Below are 27,293 nucleotides of genomic sequence, written 5' to 3' on the forward strand. Positions count from 1 at the left end.
AATCCCTGGTCAGAGAACTAGATCCCACATACATGCTGCAACTAAGAGTTCGCAGGCCGCAGCTAAGGATCCCACCTGCTGCAGCTAAGACCCGGTGCAACCAAATAAATTAAAAAAAGAAAAAAAAATTTTTTTTAATTGTAAATTGACTAAATACTCCAGTTAAAACATAAAGATATCTTACTGGATTTTAAAAATCCAACTCTTGTTTACAAGAGACAGGGTGAAAATGAAAGAATATATAAAACAAAAATTGACAGAACTACAGGAAATGGTCAAATCTATAAGCATAGTAGAGAATTTTACAATATCCTCTCAGTAATTGACAGCTAAGCAGACAAAAAATCACTAAGGATTAGAACTTTGAACAAAATTAGGAATGTGATCTATGACTCTGTATAAATAAAACAAAACACCGTAGCCAGCTAATACCTATTTGACTTCAGAATTTTCAAAGATTGGCTGTATCCAGGGCCTTAAAGTCAGTCTCAACAAGTGAAAGGATTGAAATTATGTAGAGCAGGTAGTCCAACCAGAGGTCAGTTAAACTAGAAATATGAATAAAAAGATAGAGAATTTCCATGTATATGTATATTAAAATAAAATACTTCTAGCATGTATTTGTAAGTCAAAAAAAGAAGGAAAATAGAAAATATTTTGAAATGAATGATGAAGATACTACACATCAAAACTTGTAGGATGTAGCTAAAATATTTATAGGAAAATTGATAACTTTAAATACATATATTGAGAAAGAAGATGAAAATTAATGAGCTAAGTAAGCATCTGTCTCCAGAAGTAACAAAGTCAAAATAAACCACTCAGAAGGAAGTGACAATGAGAAGGGATTAATGAAACAGAAAACAAGTAAATATACAGTGGAGAAGTTCATTCTTACAAAAGATGAATAATGTTGACAAATATCAAGCAAAATTGGTCAAGAAAAAGGCACAAATAATATCAAGAGTGTAAAATGGGACTTCACTACAGATGTGGTGACGTTAAAAAGATGAGTGGTTGTCATGAACAACTTGTGCTAATAAATAAAAACAAAGCAGTGTCATAGGTGTTTATTAACCACCAGAGGAGGGGGCTCTACCACACATTGTATGTATAAGCCTTCTTTTTTCATCTCAAGATGGTGATAATTTTGCAAGTTTTAACAACATCAGTGAATTTCTGGGAACATATAACTTAACAACACTAAGCTAAGAAGAGAACCAAGAACCTGATGAAGGGACACCTGCAGGAAAGTCTACAGCGAACGTCGCACTGCATAGCAAGATGCCCAGAAGTTCTGCTTTGAGATCAGGAAGAACAGGCTGCCAGCTGACACGCCTTCTCTTGAGCACGGTGTTGGCGGTCCTGCCCTGTGCAGAAATTCAAGAGAAGTGAAGCGGAAGATAGAAAGATTGGGAAGAAAGTAGTGGAATTACTACTAGTAGAAAGTTAGTAGAATTAGGCAAGGTTGCTGTGGGTCTGGGGGAACCACCCTACAGAAATCAATTACATGTCAGTATTACCAGCAACAAACAGAAAATGAAACTTAAGAGAGACCCCATTTGCAATAGTGTAAAAGCCGAAAAACCAAGAAGAAAATAACTCTTTCCCAAAGCGTGTGAGACCCCACAGTGTGTGTTCTCTTCCTCCACCAGGATGCCTGTGCTTTTCTGTTTCAAGGTGGTTCTCATAACCATGTGACCGTGTAAATGAGTGGCTCCTGCCTGATTGGTATTTAGTGGAGCCTACACAGACGCTTGGAGCGTGGATGTGCCCAGGTTTGATTGGACACGGTGGGGAGACCACTGATCCTGCTTCCTGGGAGCTTCGTGTCCCAGGAAGAACTCTGCACATCTGAACTGCTCGCGGGCGACTAGAGGACTCAGGATTCCTGACCCCTACCTCAGGGGCGTGTAGTGAGCCCTGTAGGCGCCTCGTAAGTGCTCAGAAGATTTAGGTCCATTCAAGTACCTACTTTTCCAAAGACTGTTATATTGGAGAAACACAAAAGCATGTCAATGCTTTGTTTTTTTTCCTTAGCAAAGAAATTGAATCTGAAATGTCCGGTGAAAAAGCCAAGGCTGAGAATAGAATACATTTCTATTTTTAGTGTTTTATGTTTCTTTAAAATGAATAGCACTGTTTCTTTGAAGTAGGAAGTCAGTTATTTCCATCCTCTTAAAACATGAAATAAATTATTTCCGAATACTATATCTTTTAGTTACAAGATTTTCTCTTAGTTTTAGGTTAAAAAGAAAAGAAAAGAAAAGAAAAAGAAAGAATTAGAGGTCACACTTAAAATTTTAGATGAGATGACCTGAAAACTCTCTTCTCCATAAACATTTAGAAATGTTAGATGGAGCTAATAAGCATTCTCTAAAAAGCATAGCTGAATTTACAAGGTAGTAAAAGAGATTACCGAATCCCATAAGCCAAGGGCAGGGAGTCTGGGTCCAGAGGTAAGCTGACCCTGCAGTGTGGGTGTCGCGTAGTTCTCCAAAGTCCGGGTCTTGGGTCACTGGTTTTTATGTCCAGGTGGGAGCTGGGTGTGGGGAGTGGGAACCCAACTCACACTCCAATGTAAAACCTGTACTGAAGGGACAGACTAGTGGCCAGGGGAGATGGCATGGGAGCTTATCTGTTTTGTCCTGAGGCGGGGGAGGCAGAGTCTCCTGGGAATATTTAACAGGAGCTGCTGCATCTAAAAATGTGTCCCTACCTGCCGCCTTCTCTGAAGGCTTCGTTGAAGCAAAGATAAAATAGCTCTTTAGAGACAAGCCTGAAATTCAGCCCAGACAGGGTTGCAACTTAATAAATTCCTGCCAGAGTCACTGTCAGAGGTATAAAAGTAGGTAGTGGAAAACATTAATGGGAAAAAATAACACCAGGGAAAAAACAAGGCGAACTTGAAAAGAAATAGAATAACTCAAAGGACTGATTATAGAACTGGTTAGATTCAGCTGAAGAGACAGTTGGCGAAGTGGAGCGTATGTCCAAGTGGTAGCACAGAGAGATTGAGGTCTAGTTAGGACTTCTACCACAAAGAAACAGGAGCAAGGAAATCTCCAAAGAACTAAGTGGCCAAGGGCTTTCCAGAACTGGTGAAAAACATGAGAAAGCACAGTGAGCCTCAGATAATAAAAATAAATAACACATCTAAAGGCATTGGTAAAGGCTTGGAACCCCAAAGATGGATCTTAAAAGCGAGGAGGTATTTTTAAAAGGTATTACAAAGGAATGACAGCCCCACAACATGTTTTTCCATAGTAAGCACACACCCTGCCACAGCTGCCAACCAAAAAAGCCAGAAGACAGATAAAATAATATCTTCAAAGTGGTGAGAGAAAATAACTGTCAGCACGGAACTCTGGACCCAGTTAATCCATTCATGCAGGCGAGGGTGAAGGAAAGAAATCCTTCCAGGGCTGTGAGGACTGCGGATGTTTATCAAGAGGAGATCGTTGCTGAAGCAGGTAGCGGAGGATGTGCTTTGGGGAGACTCAAAAGAAGGCGTGAGGTGCACGAAGCAGTGGCCAGCAACAGATTGGGAACCATTTGGGTAATTTAACACGAGTGTCTGGAACTCCAAGCACCGGCAGGTCGCCCAGGTATGTGTGAGGGAGAAGCGGGTGGAGCACCAAGGCTCCTGGGAAGTGTCAGGTGTGTATGTTAGGAGAACGTAAGGGGAAAAGACATTTTAATTACAGGTTTTTTTTTTTTTTAATTTTATTTATTTATTTATGGCTATGTTGGGCCTTCATTTCTGTGCGAGGGCTCTCTCTCGTTGCGGCAAGCGGGGGCCACTCTTCATCGCGGTGCGTGGGCCTCTCACTGTTGTGGCCTCTCTTGTTGCAGAGCACAGGCTCCAGATGCGCAGGCTCAGTACTTGTGGCTCACGGGCCTAGTTGCTCCGCGGCATGTGGGATCTTCCCGGACCAGGGCTCGAACCCGTGTCCCCTGCGTTGGCAGGCAGATTCTCAACCACGGCGCCACCAGAGAAGCCCATTAATTACAGTTTTTTAAAAGAGCACTTGCACGCAGACACACACAAGAACAGAAGAGTAACTTTCAAACACAGAGGAAAAGATGTCCAGTGGAATGCAAATAAATAAATAAATAAATAAAGGGGGAATAAGCAAAGAAAAAGTATTGTAAATAGGAGTAACAAAATAACGGTATAAATGAGTCCAGATACATAGGCAATCACAGTAGATGTTGGTGGACTAACCGTACCAGTTAAGAAAACAAATTGCCACGCTGGTCTGAAAATAAAATCCAGCTATATGCTGTTTTTAAAGAGCTGCACTTAGAACATCCGAACCCAGAAAGGTTGCATGTGGAGAACAGAAAATGATTCTAGGCCAATATTAACCCCCCCAAAATTGGCATAACACTTTTTTTTAAACTGGAGTATAATTGCCTTACAATGTTGTGTTAGTTTCTGCTGGACAACAAAGTGAATCAGCTATATATATACATATATCCCCCCCATCCCATCCATCTAGGTCATCACAGAGCACCGAGCTGAGCTCCCTGTGCTATGCAGCAGGTTCCCACTAGCTGTCTATTTTACACATAGTAGTGTATTCAGACATACAATCAGAATGAAGTGGAAAAAAAAGATCATTGTTAGGGATAAAGAGGATCACTTTAGGGGCTTCCCTGGTGACGCAGTGGTTGAGAGTCCGCCTGCCGATGCAGGGGACACGGGTTCGTGCCCCGATCCGGGAAGATCCCACATGCCACGGAGCAGCTAGGCCCGTGAGCCACGGCCGCTGAGCCTGCGCGTCCGGAGCCTGTGTTCTGCAACAGGAGAGGCCACAGCAGTAAGAGGCCCACGTACCTCCAAAAAAAAAAAAAAAAAAGATCACTTTATCATAAAGGAAAAAATAGTAGGCACTTTATCAGAAAGATGTAACAATTCTGATCTTATATTCACCTAATAAGATGCCCTCCAAATAAAGCACAAATCAACAGATTTCCAGGAGAAACTGATAAATCCATGATCATGGAGTGTTCATGTCAAGAAGTTAGAACAGTATAAACCAATGGAAGTTGGAGGAAGGAATAATGAAAATTAATTATATAGATTGGATCACAAACCCAAAAGCTGGTTCTGGAATCATCATTGAAATTGAAATAGCAATTAAAAATCAGCTCTCTGCCAAAGGAAACCTTCATATACTGTTGGTGGGAATGTAAATTAGTGCAGCCACTGTGGAAAACAGAACAGTGTGGAGGTTCCTCAAAAAACTAAAAATAGAACTACCATATGACCCAGCATTCCTACTCCTGAGTATATATCTGAAAAAAACAAAAACACTAATTCAGAAATATACATGCACCCCAGTGTTCATAGCAGCACTATTTATAACAGCCAAGACATGGAAACAACCTAAATGTCCATCGACAGATGAATGGATAAAAGAAGGTGTGATATATATATCGCGTATATATTTATATATATGTATATGATGGAATACTACTCAGCCATAAAAAAGAATGAAAATTTGCCATTTGCAACAACATGGGTGAACCTAGAAGGTATTGTGCGAAGTGAAATAAGTCAGACAGAGAAAGAAAAATACTGTATGATGTCACTTATATGTGGAATCTAAAAAATACAACAAACTAGTGAATATAACAAAAAAGGAGCAGATTCACAGTATAGAGAACAAACTAGTGGTTGCCAGTGGGGAGAGGGAAGCGGGGAGGGGCAAGAGAGGGGTAGGAGATTAAGAGGCACAAACTATTAGATATAAAATAAGCTACAAGGGTCTATTGTACAACATGGGGAGTATAGCCAATATTTTATAATAACTATAAATGGAGTAGGTTTATACTTTAAAAACCTTTCAAAATTGTAACTATTGTATACCTGTAACTTACATAATATACAGCAACTGTACTTCAGTTAAAGAAAAATCAGCTCTCTACCCACTCTCCCCCCTCCAAGAAGAGATCTCGAAAAACCAGATTCTGACAGTTTTACAGGCAAGTTCTTGTGAACCTACAAAGGATGGAGGAAAAGAGATGCTCTGTAGCTCATCTTACGGGACTGAAGTGACCTTGCTACCAAGACTGCGTAAGAACAGTCTGAGAATGAGCTCTGACTTCCCCCGCTTGACAGCACAGCCGCCTGAATCCCACATAAAAATGTGAACAGACCAAATCTAGTGAGGGATTAGAAAAGAAAAGACCCACCGTCAAGAAGTGTTTACACCATCAGAACCACCTGTGAGTTAACATTAGAATATATTCTTTTAATTCAATCCAATTCGGATTAAATGTCAAGTGGTAAAGAGAAAGCATTTGCTAATATACCCTATTAAAAAAGGAAAGGTAACTAGGAACACAAGATAACTTAACCTGATCAAAGATTTCTACCAAAAGCCTACAGTCAACACAGCATCTAACAGTGAAGGATCAGAAGTGGAGACTTGGCCGTGAGACCAGCGAGCCTGGAGCCGGCTCTGTGAGATGAGAGAGAAGCGATGGTGTGGATTAGAAAGCAAGAAATTACTCTCTTTTCATAGGTGATTTTTCTTGAAGAGAATCCACAAACTCCTGGATTTGATGAGAGTTTAGCTTAATATTTGGGTAAACGACACTCAAAAATGAATAACTTTGCTGGTTGTCTGTAGCTAGAAAAAGAAAAAGATATCTTTTTCTAGTACATTTAAAAATAGCAATAACCTTAACAACAACAAAAAAATGTGTAAGACTTCTATAGAGAAGATCATAAAAGCTCCCTGCAAGTATAAAAGAACATTGAAATAAGTGGAGTGCTACACGCTCCATTCACCGACAGCTCCCATAGTATACAGCATCGGCTCTCCCCATGTTCACCTGTAAATTCAGTGTGTTTCAAATAAAAGTTCCAATAGAATTTTTGGATGGGATGCATAGACCAAAATGTAGTATTGACGCAGGGCGTAAATAACATTTAGGTGGAACAAAGTGTGAGTCCAGTGAGGGATCCACGTGTACTGCAAACCAGATGGGACAGAGGGGGCTGTAAAAGTCGGGGGGTGGCGGGGATGGACCAGTCCGGAAGGGGCGCTGGGTAACTTAAGCCGTGGGGGAAGCTGACCCTGTTTCCTTTCCTATGCCAGAGTAGATCCCAGGTGATTAGAAACCCAGCTATGAAAAGTGTTCCGAAGTTTGTAGAAGGAAATAAACAGTGAAAGGACTTCTCTCCCAGTGGTTGGAACCTGGGTGGCTGAGAGTCAGGGGTGTAAGGGAGGTTTTCACTCAGTATCAACCCCTTTGTTCCTTTTGCGTTTTGACCCCTAGGAATGCGTTGCCTTTCTCCAACACAACTAATTATTTAGATTTAAAGGATAGCAACAGATTTTTCCTTAAAAAAAGAAAAAGGAAACAGGTTGTCTTTGACTCTGGGGTGGTAGCAATGAAACAAGAAAACACTGTAAAACAAAACAGTGAAACAATTTTTCAAACAAAATTGGTTGAAAAAGAAACCGCAGACTTGGATACAAATGGTTAATATCCAAATGTGTAAAGGGCACCTACAAATGAGGGAAGAAGACAACCCTTTAGAAAATGGGCCAAGGGTATGAGCAGACAACGTCGTGGAAGCAGCATGAAGGGCAGCTCACCATGGGAGGCACATGGGGCTGCATCCTGGTGTGAGTGCAGGAGGAGATGGTGCGGGCCGCAGAGGGCGGGGCTCGCAGCACTGCCCTGGGGGAGCAGCCCTGGGCCCTGCGGCGTGTCCTAGAGGATGAAATGCTGCCAGGTGATGCCCGCAGTGGTGTCTCACACAGCCCTCACCGTAGCGGTGCTGGACATGTGTAAGCACACACGCACGCGTGTGGAAGTGGTGGCATTCTGAGTATTGGTTCTCTCTGGAGAGAAGGATGAGATACTACTTATATGTATCTAAAGTAAATGGGGAAAGATGTTTGGATTTGCTGAACCTGGGTGGTAGGTAAATGGACGTTCACGATATTTTTCTTAATCTTCCGTATATTTGAAATATTTCATAATATTTACAAAAACAAGGAGACAGTGATCCTGATGCAGCCGCATCTGCCAGTGTCTCCATTTTATTGTCATTGTGTTTTAGATTGTGCCTTCCTGGTAAGTCACCTACCGCCCAGGAAATGGGGCTTGGGCTCAGTTGGGAGGCTTCATCTCGCTCCCCTGCCGTGGCTTCTCCAAGTGCCCACACATGGCCCCCGAGGAGTAGCTGGAGAGTGATGAGACCCCGCCCCAGGGGTGCTGTTGAGGGCCCTTTTCGCAAAACGTCCCCAAATCCCCATTGCCAAGTTGGACTGAACTGGCCAGACTGGACAAGCCAGGTCGGGCCACACGAATCAGCAAATGTAGTCCGTGCCTGGGGCGTCCACTTAACTTGTGTTCCCGAGTCCTTACTCCCGGGAGCAGAGGAAAGCCATTCTCTGAGGAGCCCCGAGGTGACCCAGGGCGTGTCAGCCGGCCAAGGCTGGGAGCGGTCCCCGAGCCTCGGGGGAGTCTTCTGCCCCCTGCCCTGGCAGGCCTTCACCTTTCTGCTTTGCACTCTAAGCGGACTGGCCACAGTAAATAAGAGTGCACATCTCATAGAGGTTTCCGGGATTGACGGAGTGCAGGTTCTTTGTGGTCAGCCCACATAGGCAGTGGCACGGTTGGCCGGATTCTTTGCCCTCCTGGGCACGGCCCTTGGGAAAACCCTGCGGGAGATTCCCGCTGGGGGCCTTTTACCATGGTGGGGATTTCAGAAGCAAAGCGCCAGAAGGCCGACCTTGAAGGCTGACCTTGAGAGCGTCCTTGAGGCATCGCTGGTTTTGCTGTGCCTGTGAGCACGGGTGGTACTCCCGCCCCTCGAGCAGGAGCTGACTCTGCGGGGCAGCGGGAAGGCGGCTTCCACCTCGACTTCTTGGCTGTCCGTGGTGATGGTGATGTGTCCTGAGCCTTCACTGTTTCACTGAGTTACCACAAATCTAGGGCTTTTCATCTTCCTGTGAAAGCGTCCTTTCAAAGAAACTCGTACTCAGGAGTTAGTGGTGGGGATGCAATTTCTTTCTGGAGCAGCGGTCCTGCAAAGCTGGGAAGACACATCTGTGATGGACTCAGATATCCGTCTGTCCACTTTGGAGGGAAATGCTCTCCCAGCTGGCTTTTCTCCACTCTGCCCCTGACAGAGAATATATTTTTGTATCCCGTGTTTGCCTAACTTGAGAGTCAAAGCTGACTTTTCAACCATGCTTTTCTAACCAAACCACACATCTGCAGAGCCCACGGTGGGGGGCAGGCGCCCATCGTGGGGGTGGTGGCCCTGGGGCTCCAGGGGACCCGACCTCCAGGGCTTGTTGGGGACGCCACCCGGGGCTTACGGACCCTCAGCCGGGGTGACCCGGGCCCCTGGTGTGGTGCTGCCTCTGGAGAAGGGGTGTTTCAAAGGAGTTTTGTATCCATTCTTTTTCAGATTCTTTTTCCATGTAGGTCATTACAGGGCATTGAGTAGAGTTCCCTGTGCTGTACAGAAGGTCAAAGGGTTTTTGTCATCTGAATAGGATGGCTATAGTGATTATGGTGTTGCTTTGTACCTGAAACGTGTCCATGTTGGCGAAGTTCTGAGGGGTGCTTGTGAGGACCTGGAGTTTCAGTTGGTCGACGCCCTCCAAGCAGCGGGGTTAGAACAGGGCCTGGAACGTTCCAGCTTCTTGTCCCTGTCCTCCCACCCACGGGACCCCCCTCCAGGCCTTTTGCACACTTGGCTGCGAGGATCCCGAAGGGCTCGTGTGGGGTGACCTCTCCTGACTGTCATGTGTGAGGGGCCCTGGCTGTGTATCTCGCTGCCAGAACCCATGGCCCGGGGTCAGAACCCGCTGCCCCAGGAGTCCACCTCGGGCCTGAGGAGTGGAATGTGGAGCTTGACCTGGAGCTGCAAGCCCGGCGACAGTCTGGGTGAAGTAAGTGTCACAGCCGCAGCTGAGGGACTTACCACCGTGGAGAGCAGAGCGCGTTCCACCCTCTTCCCGCAAGGGTTCTGTAGAAAGACGGAGAAACTGTACTCTGGGGACCCGGGGGCCGTTCAGCTCTCCCCCTCGCTGCCTTCCTCCCCCACCTCACCATTGCGTTCCCTTCTCAGGTCCACTGCTGGTTCTCCTGGGGGAGCTGTTTCTCACTCCCCAGTTCAGGGGACTGGAATATGATTGTAGTAGCATCAAAATTAGTTGATAAAAGTTGAATGTATCCAAGAAATGAACCTGTTGGAGTTTCTCACTGAAGTCAGATTTAGCCCGGCTGACAGCTGATGGGTGTGGACCTGGCCACCTCTGACCCTGTGGACTTTGGTCCCCAGCCAGCAAGAAGGGGTGGTTCATCCTCTTGATTCGGAGTTTGTCATCAGGCAAAGGGTCCCCTCCCCAGGGCGAGGAGTGGACCTGGTGACACTCTCCTCCTCCCTCTTTGTAGCCTCTGGATGTGAAATTCCAAACCTGGAGTCTTACTTGGTCGGTTTCCCAAGACTGGTATTTCCTCTTTCCTAATGTGCAAGCTTGCAGGTTGCATAGCTCTTCGGAGCCATCACTGGTTAAAGGCCATTTTTCCTCACCAACTTTTGATCACCTTTCTGGATTGTAATGCATGGGTTCTCATCTTTGGCCCTGGGTAGTTGTGTTTATCAGCACTGGAGGAAATGGAGGCAGCAGAGTCAGGTGGCTCGCGAGGGCCTGCTGGCCTGGACGCTGTGGCTGCGAGCCGGCAGCTGTGTTTGGTTTGACTCACATGGTATTTTTAAAATCAGTCAACTTCACGTTAAGCGAAAAAAAATTTCTGTCCTAATGTGAGAAAGCAAAAGATCTCTCAACACGGTGCCCGCATGTCTACAGTAATCAGCTGTGGCTGGGCGTCACCTGGCCCTAATGTAGTGGGGCAGTTTGCCACAGTCCTCACTACTCCCAGTTGTCTCACACCTGGCCGGAACTTGTGCTCATGTGCATCTTTGACCCCTGCCGTGGGGAACATCGTGAACTGGGAGCATGGCATCTGAGTCTCCTGGGTGTTATGTGCCCTGATTATAGAGCTCCTCGCTGCTGTCTCTCCATGGCTTCGTATGTCCCAGCACTAATGGAATATCTTATGTAAGAGTTGCTCACTTCTGAAGGGGGTGGGGAGAATGGGTGACGTCGGAGATGGCCTAAGTTTGTTTCTTCCTTCACTTTATCAGTCTGAAGAATTAGTGAAACCGTAAGTCAGGTGTTAGGGGTGGGGTTGGCGCTTGTTGAATACCTCAGTTTCTACAAAAAATAATTGACATGTATGTATTTGGCAGGTGAAAGGAAAGCAAGCCAGGATGGATATTTACGACACCCAGACCTTGGGGGTTGTGGTCTTTGGTGGATTCATGGTTGTTTCCGCCATCGGCATCTTCCTGGTGTCGACGTTCTCCATGAAGGAGACGTCGTATGAAGAAGCTCTAGCCAACCAGCGCAGGGAGATGGCGAAGACGCACCACCAGAAAGTGGAGAAGAAAAAGAAGGAGAAAACAGTGGAGAAGAAAGGAAAGACCAAGAAAAAGGACGAGAAACCCAACGGGAAGATACCTGACCATGAGCCAGGCCCCAATGTGACCATCTTCCCCAAGGACGCAGTGCGGGCGCCTGCAGTGGCAGTGGCTCCAACCCCAGTCCAGTCCCCCGTGGTCATTCCCCCTGTAGCCACGGTACCAGCCATGCCCCAGGAGAAGCCGGCTTCTTCCCCTAAGGACAAAAAGAAGAAGGAGAAAAAAGTGGCAAAGGTGGAACCAGCAGTCAGTTCTGTAGTAAATTCCATCCAGGTTCTTGCCTCAAAGGCTGCCATTTTGGAAGCCGCTCCCAAGGAGGTCCCTATGGTAGTTGTGTCCCCAGTGGGTGCCAAGGGCAGTGCCTCTGCCACCAGTGCTATGCAGGGCAAGAAGGCAGAGGGGGCCCAGAACCAGGGCAAGAAGGGAGAGGGGGCCCCCAACCAGGGCAGGAAGGCAGAGGGGGCCCAGAACCAGGGCAAGAAGGGAGAGGGGACCCAGAACCAGGGCAAGAAGACAGAGGGGGCCCAGAACCAGGGCAAGAAGACAGAGGGGGCCCCCAACCAGGGCAAGAAGACAGAGGGGGCCCCCAACCAGGGCAAGAAGACAGAGGGGGCCCCTAACCAGGGCAAGAAGACAGAGGGGACCCCCAACCAGGGCAGGAAGACAGAGGGGGCCCAGAACCAGGGCAAGAAGACAGAGGGGGCCCAGAACCAGGGCAAGAAAACAGAGGGGGCCCAGAACCAGGGCAAGAAGGGAGAGGGGGCCCCCAACCAGGGCAAGAAGACAGAGGGGACCCCCAACCAGGGCAAGAAGACAGAGGAGGCCCCCAACCAGGGCAGGAAGGCAGAGGGGGCCCAGAACCAGGGCAAGAAGACAGAGGGGGCCCCCAACCAGGGCAGGAAGACAGAGGGGGCCCCCAACCAGGGCAAGAAGGGAGAGGGGGCCCCCAACCAGGGCAAGAAGACAGAGGGGGCCCCCAACCAGGGCAAGAAGGGAGAGGGGGCCCCCAACCAGGGCAAGAAGGGAGAGGGGGCCCCCAACCAGGGCAGGAAGGCAGAGGGAGCCCCCAACCAGGGCAAGAAGACAGAGGGGACCCAGAACCAGGGCAAGAAGACAGAGGGGGCCCCCAACCAGGGCAAGAAGACAGAGGGAGCCCCCAACCAGGGCAAGAAGACAGAGGGGACCCAGAACCAGGGCAAGAAGACAGAGGGGACCCCCAACCAGGGCAAGAAGACAGAGGGGGCCCCCAACCAGGGCAAGAAGACAGAGGGGGCCCAGAACCAGGGCAAGAAGGGAGAGGGGGCCCCCAACCAGGGCAAGAAGACAGAGGGGCCCCAGAACCAGGGCAAGAAGACAGAGGGTGCCCCCGACCAGGGCAAGAAGACAGAGGGGCCCCAGAACCAGGGCAAGAAGGGAGAGGGGGCCCAGAACCAGGGGAAGAAGGCAGAGGGAGCCCCCAACCAGGGCAGGAAAGCCGAGGGGGGCCAGAATCAGGGCAAAAAGGCAGATTCGGTTGCTAATCAGGGCACAAAGGCAGAGGGTGTTGCAAACCAGGGGAAAAAAGCAGAAGGGGCCCCCAATCAAGGCAAAAAGGCAGAGGGAACCTTGAACCAGGGCAGAAAGTCAGAAGGGTCCCCCAACCAGGGCAAAAAGGTGGATGCATCTGCCAACCAGGGTAAAAAGGCAGAGTCAGCTTCTATCCAGGGCAAAAATGCAGATATGGTCCAGAGCCAGGAGGCACAAAAGCAAGAAGCTCCTGTGAAGAAGAAGTCTAAGAAGAAAGGTGAGCCTGGTGAGTAGCTTTGATTTCTTTATGACTTTGGAGGGAAAAGCAGTCTTTAAGTGGCTTATGGATTCCCTTTGGGGAAGCCATCTGTATCAGTCAGCTATCGCCACATGGCTGCATAACAAACATCCCAGAATTCAGGGTCTCACAGTGTCAGTCGTCTATTCCTGCTCATGTTTCTGTTGACTTGGCTGGAGGTTGACTGGTCGGGGTTATCTCGGCTGGTGGCTCTGCTTCATGCTGCAGTTTAACTGGTTCAGCTCCTGCTGCAGGTTGAACATAGGTCTCTTCTATGTGTTTCTTCTGGGGCCCTGGCCGAGGCATCAGTGACTCTCGAGGGCAGAGGCCCTCCCATGGTTGTGGCAGAGCTGTGAAAGGGCACTGCTCAAACCAGCATCCTGTTGGCTAGAGCAGCCATGAGACTGAGCCTGAGTCAAGGGGCAGGAAGTCTACTGTCCCCAGTGGGCGGGACTGCGGAGTGACGGGGAAAAGGTGTGAGTTGAGGAGGGGTGAGGAATTAGGAGCAGTGACTCCATCCACCACCCAGTCTAGGACAGTTCCGTGTCTTGCAGTCTTTCTCAAAGTCTGGCTGTGTTCTGTCAGCCTGTTCTGCGTTCTTACCTCACCTGGTGCTTTAGCATAGCTTTGTTCTTTTCTAGATGTTTGTTGCATGAATAGCAGTAGGATGACGTTTCTGAGAAACAATGGCATCCACACCCCTGCCTCCCAGTTTTCCCTCTTCGCTACCCCCCCACCCCCGTTATGTAATGGAGCATTAATAGAACATTAAAATAGATATTATGTATCAGATACATATATTAGATAATGTAGAACATGAATTTCCGTTATCTTTTTAATACGGATTACTGTAGAAATTGGGCCCGTGAGTTCCTGTTTCATATTCATCACTCACTTGATACAGTAGTCTGATGTTTTCTTCCTCCCTCCCTCCCTCTCTCTCTCTCTCTCTCTCTCTCTCTCTCCTTTCTGTCTAGATTTCTTTCTTTCTTAGATTAGCCATTAGTTGATTTGGAAAATTAATTGCATTTGTCTTGGTGAGGTACATTAGGGGCTTTGAAACGTTTGGATCTGTGCCAGGTAGGCAGGGCCCTACGTTTTTTCCCTCTGTGAAGCTGTATCCGCTTTGCTGTTTCCTCCGTCGCAACTTTTGGGGGGACATTTACTCAGGCAACACTCGTCCCGTGTGAGGGTCAGGGACCGGCCCACCTTGCCCCACAGGCCACGTCAGCCTCTCAGGCCCTTTGAAAACCCAGGCGCTCAGCCTCAGCCCTGACTCTGGCGGAGGGAGAGCACGCTGCCCTGTCTTCACGGTGATGCTCCACTTGACCCTGGGAGGAGGGCATTCGAGGCAGAAGACGGGGACGCAGGTGACAGCCGCCTGTTCTCTGGCTTCTCGTGCATCAGGTGTGTTCAGACTAGAGCCTCCTGTGGTCATCGTTACTGTGTAGGGCTTTGGCCATTGAAATAAGGTATGAAACAGAAACGTGATAATATGAAAGGAAGGCAAAATTGTCCTAGTTTGCAAGTAATGAAGAACCTTGTTGGAAGGAAGACCTAACTTAACGACCTGTGTGAACCCACAGAGCAGCTCGCCTGAGGTGGTATAAGAGGAAATTTGAACAGAAAAAATACCATGGTTCAGGATAAGAAAGATTAAATATTGCAGATAAAATGATAGTCACTCCCAAGTTAACTTAGTAGTTTACTATTCTTCCTGCCAAAATTTCAGTGGGCTTAAAAGTCCCCTCTGGAGGGAAGGATAAGTAAGAATACTGAATAGACTTTTAAGTGGCTATTGGAATGCCGGTTCTGTCTGATGTGTGAACACAGTCCCAAACTATTGTAATTACAGTAGGGTGCTGGACCGAGGCCAGCAGGTCAGGGAAGAGAGTGGTCCTAACTAGACTGCATCTCACCTGCGCTTCAGGGCGGGGAGGGGACAGGTCAAGGCAGTGATCCTAGGCAGGATGTTTAAGGTTTGGAAGGGTCTGCTTAGTCCCTGTGAAAATGTCAGGTGTGTATCATATTGGAGTTAACGTAAAAAGAAATCAAACCCTAGAAAATAGGAAAGATGGCCGAAATTAGTACTGATCAACTCATGTGGCAGGGGGCCGTGACCCCGAGGTTGCAGGGAGAAAATCACAAAGGGCGGGGTGCTGGGCCACACGGCCAGCCATGTAGCACGCGGACAGGCCGCAAAGAGAGCGCAGCCACGCCGGGTGGCCTGCGGGTGATGTGACACCTGAGCGGTGAATTGCTTCAGTCTTCAACTCTGAAGAGTTGGAAATGTGGGGGATATGCTTGCGGTTTTTCATTTTCCTGGATGTGCCCCGTGTGCTTTCCCCCGTTTTCCCACGGTTGGTGGACCCTCGAAGTGGATGCAGGCCCCTGTCCGCCGCTGCCCTCCCATCCCACCCCTACCGTCTCTGTGGAGATCCCCCCAGGGCAGGGCTTCTCAGGCTTTGACGTGCGGGGTCTTGTTAAGATAAAGACTCAGTGGTTCCCAGCGGGGCCCGAGGTGCTGTGTTTCTAAGCAGCTCCCCGGAGATGCCGGTGCTGTTGCAGCGATGGTCAGGGCCCCGAGTCTACTGGGGGTGGGGGCAGGAAAGGGAGGTGGGCTCTTTCTGTAAGGGCTTGGCTTCGAGCAGCTTTGCAGCTGTGCCTGTGAAGGACCGCTTCCCGAGGGCAGAGTGAGCCTGTCGCTCTGACTTGCCCCGCATTGCCCGCTGAGCCATGTCCGCCACAGCCATGGTGGTTGAGGGTACAAGGACGGGTGTGGACGGGCGGCTCGGCTTTTCCCGTGGCTCATGGAACCGGCCCACACTGCCCTTGCAGTCACAGCTTGTTTGTGGAGCTTGGGGTCCAGTTCATCTGACTCACATCGAGCTTTTGGCCCCTGTGGCCGCGTTGCCCAGTGAGAAGCAGGCCGCGTTCCCGTCACTTAGTTACACCTCGTGCTCTGTGCTCCTCCCTTGACCCCTGGCTGCCTGCCCTTGACCTCCTTGCCTGCCAGCCGGGACTCAGTCGGTTTGGGGGCCGCCCACTCCATTTCTTCAGGGCCGCAGGTACACCCTCGAGGGAACTGTGGACAGATCCCGGCTGGCTGGCTGGCCTTGGGCGTCCAGAAACTCAGGGGCCTGGAGGTGTGAATGCCTTGAGGGGTGAGGTGTCCTGATTACCATGCCGCAGGGATGAGGGAGATGGTTGGGGGGGTCTGTGTCGCTGGTGCAGAGCAGGCCGGGAGGGAGCTTGGGGGAGGGGACCCGGGCTTGGGCAGGGGAGGGTCCAGGGCCACGAGGTTTAACCGTTGGCACCAGAGAGCTAGGTTCTGGGGCTGCGCTGACCAGTACGGGAGCTGCTGGTCACGTGGGGCCAGTTAACATTCAAATCAGTCAAGAGTCAGAGTGAAAACCTCACTCAAGGTCTCAGTAGTTCCACAGGGCCAGTGGCTGCCTGTTTGGACAGTGCAGATGAAGACCATATCCATCAGCACAGAAGGTTCCACTGGACAAAGCTTTTCTAAGCAAGAGCCATCAGGAATGAGGTGGCCTCTTGGGTCACCTGGCAGGAGGCCCCGTGAAAATGGACTTGTCTTTGCAGCCCTGTGGTGGCGTCAGGAGTTCCTCCGTCTTTGTTCTGTCTGTGTTCTGAGTGGGGTGGGAGTGAGCTCCCCGTTGCCCCGCACATCACGGAAGCCATGAGTGAGCTCCCAGAGCCTGTGGCTAGCCCACACACGTGGCACGTCAGCAGCAAGTGCAGCCCTGGAGCTGGGGTGGCTCCCTCAGTTGTCCTGACACCCGGTTGTCCCAGCAGGGCCTCTGCTGACAGGAGCCCCAGAGGAGAGCCGGCACAGGACACGCTTCCGCAGGCCCGAGTTGGAGCTATTCCGGAACTTCTGATCTTCCTACAGGAGCAGATTGAGGCTGTGTGACAGGTCTGACCAGACTTGACACGGACACCCACCTTCCTAATCCTTTCTTAAATTTATTGTGTAAATGCGTGCTTCCAGCAAACAAAATTCAAACAGTATGGAAGCGTGGAAGGTAAGAATTGAGAGTCTTCCTCTCCACTCCATCGCAGCCACCACCGACCTCCCGGGGGGCCCCCGGAGATGCCCCGCTCATCACACGGCACACGCAGCGGGCCTGCGTTGCAGAGACGGACTTGCCTCCTTTGTTCCTCAGTACACCCTGGGGCTGCCGCTTTCAGCTGCCTCGTAGCCCACGGTGTGACCATAACATCATTTATTGAAATGCCACGAAGCAGTGTGCCGTTCTTTTGCTGCTGAAATTAATGCTACAGTGGCGTACATGTATCACTGGGTATCTCTGTAACATAAATTCCTAGATAGGTAACTGCTAAGTGAAAAGGCGGGTGCTTTTTTAATTTAGGAAGACAAGCTCTATCTGCCTTACCCTCTGGAGGCCTGGTGCAGCGGACGGTTCCCGCGGTGATGGGCCCACGTGAGCGCCCCCCCAACCTGACCTCGGTGCTCGCGTGGCTCCGTGGAGATGGGGGCGATTTCAGGGCCGTCAGGAGCCCAGGTGTGGACTACGAGAAAACACTTGGTTTTGAAACAGAAGCACGGATTCTTTTCCCAGTGTCTGGAGAAGAGGGGATTCACGGAATCATAACGAAGTGGAAACTTCCAGAACGGAAGCTTCCGAGTCGGCTGCACACTCCAGGCCTCTGCTGGTTTGTTCTCCGAGGGCCACCGCGGCGAGTATTCGTGTTCATCAGGAAAGCACGCTTCTTGCCCAGGAAGCAAGCGGACATGGGGGTGGTTTGGGGCCTTCTCGGCAGGGCCGTTCCTCAGCTCCTGGAAGGGAGTCCATGCAAACACAGTGCAGGCCAGGCCTGGGGAACTGGATGCCCAGACTTGGGCCGGACAGGAGGCACCTTCTGGAATCTGAGTTGGGCCCAAGCCCTGGGACTCATGCTGCCATGGGGGCTTGGTTTGCGGGCATCACTGCCGAGCGAGGCTGAGGCCGGGGGGCCTTCCTCTTGGACTCTGTGCCCAGCATCGTGCTGGACCCTGGCCCTTAACACAGACGCAGGCCATCTACCAGGGGCCAGAGGCCATCACGTCAGGGCCCAGCCAGCCTCCAGGAGGTGGAGGTACCTACCCTCAGACCAGCCTGCACGATCCCACGACGGCTGAGTCCGATGCGCTCACAGGTCCACGGGGCAGAAAAGCCATCTTTGCGGGGAGGACTGTAGGTGAATTTTATTTTCTTCCCTTCACCCTTCTGCATTTTCCAGTTTTTCTGTCACACGTATTCTTGTTAATGGAAGAGAAACCAAAACTCCATTCTTTGTCTGTGAGTTGAAGAAACAGGCCCTCCTCGTACCAAAGTGGAGGTCCCACCCCTTCGGGCGCCAGGAGGGAGCCCAGCCCTGACCTCAGGGCCCTGAGCATCCTCTGAGCCGCAGAGAGAACTGCTCCTTCAGGGGCGCAGGTTGAGGAAGGGAAGTGGCCAGTGCTTCTTGGGCTGCCCCAGCCCCTGGGCACCCAGCAGATGGTGGTGACTGAGGTCAGGTGAGAGATAAAGGTAGTTCCTGCATCTGGGACCTGGCGGCATCCTAGGGGTGTCAGCTCCGTGCTGTGAGAGGCCTCCTGCCGCTGCTGGACCCCGGGAGATGCAGGAATAGGGTCGTGTCCTGTAATGTAACAGGACAGGGGCCAGACCCACCAGGAGACCTTCAGTTCGGGGTGTCTGTGGCCCACAGGGCCTCATCTTGAGCCGTGTGACTGGACAGTAGCTGTACCCCTGCCACCTGCTGTCCCCCCCCCCCCCCGCTGCCCCCCACATCCTTTGTGCCCTGCGGGCTGCTGTGCCTGAGGCCGGGGTCCCGGGGAACCAGCCCCACTGTGCTCCAGCCTGGTGTGTGGGGAGGGGCTCTTTCTGTGCATTTATCCCCCAACTTCCTTTAAGGTGGGTTTGTATTTTTACCTGTTTTAGGACAGCAGAAACCAAAGCTCAGCTCTGTTTCAGGACTTCCCAGAAGGGAGAGTTGGGACCCCGGGCCTGGGTCTCTGCCTGCCCCCGCCCAGGCTCAACCACCAGCAGCTGCCCCTCCTGCACAGGCCAAGGCACAGAGGTGGGGTGTGGAGATTACGTTTGAGCCTCTCTTTTGAACTTAACTCAGTTTCTCAGGGTCTGAAGCTCTGAAGAAAACTGCAGAGCTCCTGAGATTTTTTCACTTTCTGTGTAAGTTCTTCAAACTCAACTTTTCCCTTTCTTCTTTTTGAAAGAACAAAACATCCCCTGGGGAAGCGAGTCTGGTGTCATGTCTCAGAGAACCTGCTGGAAGATGTTCTTCCAGGGCTCTCCGTTCACTCCTCTTAAACGGGGTGGCACTGTGGCTCCCGTCACTGCCAGGGCAGGAGGCTGAGGTTGTACGTCCCCCGTCCTTCCTGCAGGCAGTAGGTCAGACCTCCTGGTCCCCTCAGGCCCGAGGAAGGAGCTTGTGCAAAGGCCCTCCAGGGGTTGTATTTCTTTAAGAAATACTGTGATGTGTTTTGGTTCTTTTTTCAGATTTAAAATTGATTTTGTTAAAATTTGGGGGGAAAAGCAAAAGTATAAAGAGAAAAATACAGTCGTTCAATTTATAGGATTTTTTTAAAACTCCATTAGACGTCATTATGTGTACAATCTCCCAGTTTGTCAAGAGATTACTTTTTTCTCCAGCCAAATGAAAAGGCCTGATTCAAAGGCCCCAGGTAGGGTTGCTCTTGACATTATTTGTCCTTTGCTCCAGTGCACTTAAAACGCCATTGCCAGGGTCCAGTGCAGCCGCTGATCTGAGGCCTGCACCCTGTTGGGAGCCAGAAGCCCTGGGCAGTGCTGGGCTTCAGCCTGAGCCGGGCTTGGGGTCGGCCGCGTGTGTGCTGCACTTGACCGCCGTGGTGCAGACCAGCAGCCGTGAGGGCGGCAGGAGCTGCAGCTCCATCTCTTGACGCATTTGGTGGATCTTCCATCGCGGGCCTCGAAGTGTCGCTTTCCCGAAGGCTCAGGAGGACCCTTCACGGCCACTGTCCGTGAACGTGCAGCTGGGGGTGTGGCCCAGGTTCCTTGTTTCTGGACACGGTGGCCGCCCTCTGGACTTGGGGTCAGCAGGAGTCGGGGGCTTGGCTCTGTTTCTGAATCTGACGATTGCTTGGGAAGTGCTGGGCTTCCAGGAGGCGCAGGGGCCCTTCCTGAGGCCCTGGCCTTTGACCTGAGTTTGGCTCAGGTGATTGGGGAATGTCCTGGGGGGCTTCCCGAGGCTGGGGTCTGGCTTCCTGTTGGGGCGAGCATGCAGGTCCCCCACCCACACTGTTGGGGTGACGCCCCTGCAGGGTCCCAAGTCAGCAGCTGCCATTCGGCCTGTACCTGTGTGTGTGAGTGGAGGCCTTCAGAACCGGTCTGGACGTTCCCTGGGACATGAGCGTCTTTGCCGTTGGAGTTCTCCTCCGGCCTCCAGGACCCCACCCGTGTCTGCTGTCAGAGCCCTGGGTTGTCACCGCCACCCCGCTTCCTGGGTGCTCTCAGCCCCGGCCCTGGGCTCCTCCCTGACCTGCCTCCAGCCTTGGCCCCCGGGTGTTCTCAAGTGCAAACGTTGCTCCCTCTGAGGCACTGCCCCTTTGCCCATGAGGTGAAGCCCGGATCCCCGGGACCCGTGCCAGTGCTACCTGCCTCTGCTCCACCAGCCTCGGGTCATCCCTGCCACTCCCTCCCCTTCCTGCTCTCCACCCGGTAGTGTTTGGCGCAAGCATTTCCTGCGTTAAAAGCTTCGCCAGTATTGCTGCCGTGGCTGCTTCCCCAGGTGCCCTCTGACTCTGCTGCCTGATTCGTGTCCGGGGTCTCCTCCCCTCTCCTAGCTGGGAGTCCCACAGGTCTTTCCAGGATTTTGCAGACTGCGGGGTACACAGTAGGTGCATACTTCACGTCTGGAGACCATCTGCACAGGGCTTCCAGGCACCTGCAGCAGCAGCTGGAGTGGAGCTGGAGCTCTGGACGCCCGTGCCAGGGCCTGGCAGTAACTCCCTCGATCACAGCTGTGTGCGCGCAGTCCCTGCAGCTGTTCTGACGCCCCCTGTCGATTGGCTGAGCCGGGCACGAGCAGGCAGGGCTTCCAGGGCCCGGACCTGGAGGGGCTGCTGCTGAGACAGCGCCAAGTCCCTGGTGGCTGAGACCCCACTGTCGACGGTGAGAGGGGAGACTCCTAAGCCCTTTTTGCCGGACAGGTCTAATTTTAGGTGATTAAGCCTCCCGGCGTGGTCACGAAAGGGAGCGTAGTTTTGGAGTTTGAGGCACGTAATACAAGCGCTGAGTGCTTCTCCGCTCAGAGCCCAGGGAGGCAGAGGGCCACTCGTTTCCCTAAATGCGCTGCCCACTTGACCTCATGTGCAAAGACAGCAGTGCGAGCAGGGGCCGTGGGCCCCAGCGCTCTGTCCACGGGGGCGTGAGCGCCAGCTGGGGGGGCAGAGGAAGGCAGAGTTGCTTCACCCCCTGCCTCCCCACCCAAGGTCCTCACTGGGGCGCTGTCCGCCCAAGGAGGGGTCAGGGTGTGGGGTGCTCCTGGCCCTGTTGATCGGTTCTGCCGTGCTTACCCTGTGCCCAGCACATTGCCGTTGCCCACATTTGACAAGGAAACAGGCTCAGAGAGATGAAGTCGCTTGCCCAAGGATGCGCAGGTGGGAGGGAGCTGAGCCAAGATTCAAGCCCAGACTACCTGGCTCCAGGGGCCTTGCTCTGACCAGGGTGCCCACAGCCCAAGGGCAGGGATGTCCTGCAGACCGGAATTGGCCCGTGGATGTGTTCAGCTCCGTGGTGGTTTTATTTATTTTTCAGAGTTAGCTGTCAGCACTGAAGGTCAGGAGATGGCACACAGCAATCTCGTTTCTAGCTCTCCTCGATGCGTCCGCAGCTCTGCGGGTTCTGGCCTGGACCCCGTGGGAGCTGTCACCTGGAGGGAAAGGACCAGGGCCAAGGCCACCCGCTCAGGGGAGGCTGCCCCATCCCTGCAGGGCACAGCGCTTGGGGTGCTCACTGTGTCCCTGGCCAGGCAGGAGCCCGGGTTACTCCAGAGCAGTGAGACGCCGGTCCTCCCGGCCGCTGTGCCCTTCTGCTGCCTGGTTCCTCCCCCAGGCCTCCGGGCCCCTCCGTACCTGGAATTTCAGACTCACCTACGTGGGCGGAGCCTTGGCTGCTTCTGTCTCGTGGGAGTTCACTGCTACGTGGTCCTTGTGAAGCCTGTGGCTTCACAGAGTAGATGTTGTGTCTCTGACAAGTTTCTCTTAGGGCCTTAAGATTTCACAACCCCAAGGATTACTTCTAGCCTTCGAGCCTTTGCCAGAGGACACGTTAGTCCTTTGTGTATGGGTCCGCGTGCCGCCTCGTGGGCCTTGAAACCCAGAAATAAATGCTACTCACGTGAGGCCCAGAGTTCTGGTTCCCAGAACTTTCCTTTCTTTCAGTTTTACTTTCCCCGATTTGGGGTGAATAAAGATGGCACCGTTCTTACCTTAATGAAAAAAAGTAAAGTCATATCTCTCTAAAAATAATTCTGAAGTGTTTGTATGAGGATGGAGAAGGCCGTGGAAGTTTCTGTGGGGGCGGTGGGCGAGGAGAGTTAAGTTCTGCCATTAAATAGCTTTGGGGTGTTCCACTTGTTACAGGTTTTCGTGACTTTGTTCACTAGAACATCTAATACAATTTAGTATAATTACATGAGAAAGTTTTAACAAACGTGTGTTAGAATGACACTCCCAGAATACTCTCAGGAACGTTCTGTGCACAGGGCCCTCCTGGAGGGAATGCATCTGTGAGACCACTGGGGTAGTGGCCATGAAAGATGCGGCATTCCATAGGGAAGCGTAGCTGTGTCATCCAGGTCTGTGTCCCCTCCCCCAGGTGGGTGGAGGGCAGTGCAGCAGGGGCCCTGGGGCCTAGGAGGATGGTCACTCTGGGGCCTCTGCAGGGACGGGGCTGCCAGGGCTTCAGCAGGCGTTGCTTTGGGGCCCCAGGGCTGGAAATGAGTAGCCAGCCTGCGCCACAGAAATACACTGTGAGCCACACTAAAAAAGGCAAATGAGAGACACATGGAATTCATTTTAATATATTTCATTTAACCCAGTTACCCCAAATGCTATCATTTCAATATGCAATCAGTATAAAAAAATTATTGCAGGTATTTTACATTCTTTTGTTTTTCCATACCAAGTTTTCACAATCTGGTGTGTGCTCCCCTGGGAGCCACCCCAGTTCCCACCACTAGCCACGTGGCAGGTGCCTGGCAGCCGGCATGGCTGGGGGCAGCGCAGGAGCAGGCCTCTCTGAGTCCGCAGAGGAAAACATCTGAGTGGCCAGCTTCAGAGAGGCCATCCTGCCCAGTCTGACTCCGGCCGACCTCCCTCTTCTGAAAAACCCTGGCAGAAACATCGGTCTGCAGGCCGACAGGGCGGAGCAGGAAGCCCAGAGACCAAACTGCTGACCGTGAGATTTTCGTTCAAGTGGTTCCTTCTCTTTTGGCTTAGCTGTACTTGAATTTTCTCTAGGGTGCAGAAGTTTACCATTAAAATTATTTTACATACATATTTCAGTGAAAAGAATGAAGGTTGAAGGGGGCCTCCCCCCACCTCCCAGTTTTCACAACACCCTCAAGTTCCTAGGCCTTTAATGTCAACATGGTTTTTTGTTTTGTTTTGTTTTGTTGCTGTACGCGGGCCTCTCACTGTTGTGGTCTCCCCCGTTGCGGAGCACAGGCTCCGGACGTGCAGGCTCAGCAGCATGGCTCACCGGCCCAGCCGCTCCACGGCATGTGGGATCTTCCCGGACCGGGGCACGAACCCGTGTCCCCTGCATCGGCAGGCGGACTCTCAACCACTGCGCCACCAGGGAAGCCCAACATGGTTATTTTTATTCCTGAGCTTCGTGGGGTAAAAAGTTCTAAAGTGAAGGTGCTCGTAGCAACCAGCTCGCCACGTGCCACGTCCCCTTTATTAGGGGATCCTTCTAAGTGCTTTGACTTGTAACGACAATGTTGTGACTAGGGAGTGAAAATATTGTGACAAGCCAGAGAATTTCAGGTTGCCATGGAAACCTTCCCCTAGCTGTCCTCAGTGAGGTGGGCTTGGCTGCAGGTGCCGCTTGGCTTTGTTTCAGCTCGTTTGGGGCCCTGTCGTTCCACAGCTTGTGGGCAGTTTGGGGAGCTCAGCGCGAGGAGCTGCCAGACGGCAAGGGGTGGGGGTGTCTCTGTTCACCCTTTCGTGTCTTTGGGGCTGTGTGAGGGGCTGCGTGAGAGTGAAGCTATCGTGGGGGCGTCGGGCGTCCAGGAGTGACAGCTGGCTGTTGGCACATGGCTCTGTGTCCTCCAGCAAGGTCACGTGCTAATGGACCGGCGAGCGGGCAGCCCTGTTCGGGACGAACCCAGCCATCCCTGTCCTGAAACCTGCCTTAAGCTTCATCCAGGGAGGGCTGGAAATAGAGGGTCTGAACCAGGATGTCGGGGAGGCAGCCTCCTGCTCCCCGCCGGTGGGGCTCGGTCTTGGCAGGGGCGTGAGCCTCGCTGGGTGGCGCACGGCCAGAGCTGGCGCAGGCAGTTTGCTGGGAAGAGAAGGAAGGAAAACACCTATGGGAAAGAATGCCTTGCCCAAGTCTGCTCACCTTGATGATGAAAGAGTAGGGGGACATCTCCTCCGGCCCAGGAATACTCAGCCTGTCTTGCCTGGGGCCCTTCCCCGCTGCTGTTTTTGAGCAGGACCTGAGCTGAGTCCAGTTGAGACCCCAGGGTGTGCTCGCTGCACTCGGCCCGCAGACCTTGGGCAGCCGGACAGAGACCTCGGCTCTGACTGGCCTCTGCTGCTCTGGGGTGTGACGAGCTTGGTGGCTGGTGCCCGAGTGTGAGTCCCTGCCCCTTCCCTTCTGTGCAGGGCCCCCGGAGACCGACAGCCCGCTCTGCCTCCCCTACAAGACGCTGGTCTCCACGGTCGGAAGCATGGTGTTCAGCGAGGGCGAGGCCCAGCGGCTCATCGAGATCCTGTCTGAGAAAGCAGGTGTTGTCCAGGACACGTGGCATAAGGTGGGCCCTCCCCCCACCCCAGGGGCCAGTGAGTGGCAGTGGTTTCCTGGTCTTGGGCCCCGGCCTCCCCTGGATAGTGTCCCGCAGGCCGGCCGCACCCGACTTGACAGGCTGCGCGGGGTGTTCCTGGAACACCTCCACCTGCCTCTCGGCGAAACTCTGCCCTTCCCCGGGTCGGGCTGTGTGAATCACCCGCAGATGCTTCTGCTTCAGCCGCAGCCCAGCCGCCGCAGCAGGAGGGCTGTTACGGGCCGGGGCGGGGCGTCTGGGGGGCCAGGAGCTGGGATCCGCTGGTTTGTGGCCGGGGCTCGGGCTCAGGAAGGAGGGTGTTTGTCTCCCTGGTTTCTTTCTGTCTGGTGCTTGTGGCCACGAGCTGCCCCAGGAGGTGCCACGGGGCATGTTTGTTCCTTAAACAGCTGGAATTGTAGGTAATTTTGCTGGAGGATTTTGTGGCACCTCAGTGGTGAGAGATGTTGGGGGTGTCCTGAGGCCACTGGGTCACCGCCCCCCCGCCCCGCCCCAGCCCTTGCTGAGTGGTGACGGGCCCTGCGGTCACAGGAGCTCCTCGCTCAGTGCGCGTTGGGCCGTCTTCTGGGCCTGAAGTGGCCGGAGGTCAAGGTGGCCACTCCCCTCCAACAAGAGAGGCCTGAACTCAGCTCAGGCCGCTGTCCCCAGGTACCTACCCCCCACCCCCACCCTGTGCCCGGGCCTCCAGGCTTCAGCTGGCAGCCTGCAGGCCGCCCCCAGCAGCTGAGGGATGGGCACCAAGCCAGGGACGATGGCCGACGGCCCCCAGCAGGCCGGGAAGAGGCCCTGGCCACCATCGACCGGGGTTAGGGAAGAACCATGCTCCCACAACTACCCCAGGGGTCCAGAGCTTTGGGCCCGAGGCCTGGCCGACCGGGCGGCAGAGGCGGGGGCCGCCCCCAGAAGTGTGTGCCGTCGGGATGGCACCGCTCGTGCGCCATCAGGCCGCCGCTCTGCTTTTGGGTCGGGGTCTGATGGTCGGGGTGAGTCTCAAACCAGGTGTCTGCCCACCCCATTAACGCGGTTCTGTGGGCATCTCTAGGCCACTCAGAAGGGTGACCCCGTGGCGATTCTGAAACGCCAGCTGGAAGAGAAGGAGAAGCTGCTGGCCACAGAGCAGGAGGACGCGGCCGCCGCCAAGAGCAAACTGAGGGAGCTCAATAAGGTAGGGCCAGCGCCGGGGTGGCCCGGGGGCTGTGGCTGCGTGAGGACCCCTGCGCAGCGGGGTCCCTCTCGGGACTGGGAATGCACGGGTTGGAGGGGACAGTCGGCCCTGCGGTTGTGGCCCCGTCTTTTTAGGCTGATGCCCCGAGAGGAGGGTGGGCACGGTGGGTCCCAGGGTCTTTTCTTGAGAATTGGAGCAGAAAGTCGTGGGGGCTGCTTAGCGGGCCTGCTGCCCCTTCTCCGCTGTCTGGGGAGCAGTCCCGTGGTGGTTCAGCACGTGACACGTATGTACCCAGTGAACACTGGTCTCGAGGGCCCGTGCTGCCCCGGCGGGCTGGGGGCCTCGTTCAGGAGGGGTCGGCACGCGGCTGCTCCTCGTGAGGAGGAGGTCCGGGTCCCCTGCAGAAAGCTGGTCCCTCCCCATTTAAGCTGTCCTTCCCAGCATCGCGCCCTGCGTGGCCCTCGCCCTGTCCCCGCTTCCTCCGCGGGACAGCGGGCGCAGGGAGGCGGCTGGGGCCTCGGAACATCCCACACGTCTGGGCGCCTGCGTCGCTCGCTCACGAGGCGTCAGAGTTTGTCCTGAGCGATGGCCGCGGCTCTAGGCCAGACGGGAAGGTTTTTCCAGTGGGGGACGGACGGGCGGCGGGAGCTGAAGACGAGGCTTTGCCGTGGTCGCTCCTGGTCAGGCTCCACCCAGGA

General features: G+C 52.8%; 1 protein-coding gene across 7 annotated transcripts in view; it reads left to right on the top strand.

Moving 5' to 3' along the window:
* Positions 1-27,293, top strand: part of RRBP1 (ribosome binding protein 1) — a 58,844-nt gene that overhangs the window by 9,903 nt on the left and 21,648 nt on the right. For 5 of the 7 annotated variants that reach the window (XM_032603820.1, XM_032603818.1, XM_032603823.1 and 2 more), the window contains exons 2-4: positions 11,300-13,322; positions 25,255-25,403; positions 26,473-26,595. In XM_032603820.1, the coding sequence (XP_032459711.1) occupies positions 11,321-13,322; positions 25,255-25,403; positions 26,473-26,595 (2,274 nt within the window). In that variant the 5' untranslated portion in view covers positions 11,300-11,320. The remainder of the gene's footprint in view (positions 1-11,299; positions 13,323-25,254; positions 25,404-26,472; positions 26,596-27,293) is intronic. The other 2 variants (XM_032603821.1, XM_032603824.1) reach the window with 2 other exon arrangements.

Source organism: Phocoena sinus, chromosome 15, assembly GCF_008692025.1.
Source record: "Phocoena sinus isolate mPhoSin1 chromosome 15, mPhoSin1.pri, whole genome shotgun sequence".
Taxonomy (NCBI): domain Eukaryota; kingdom Metazoa; phylum Chordata; class Mammalia; order Artiodactyla; family Phocoenidae; genus Phocoena; species Phocoena sinus.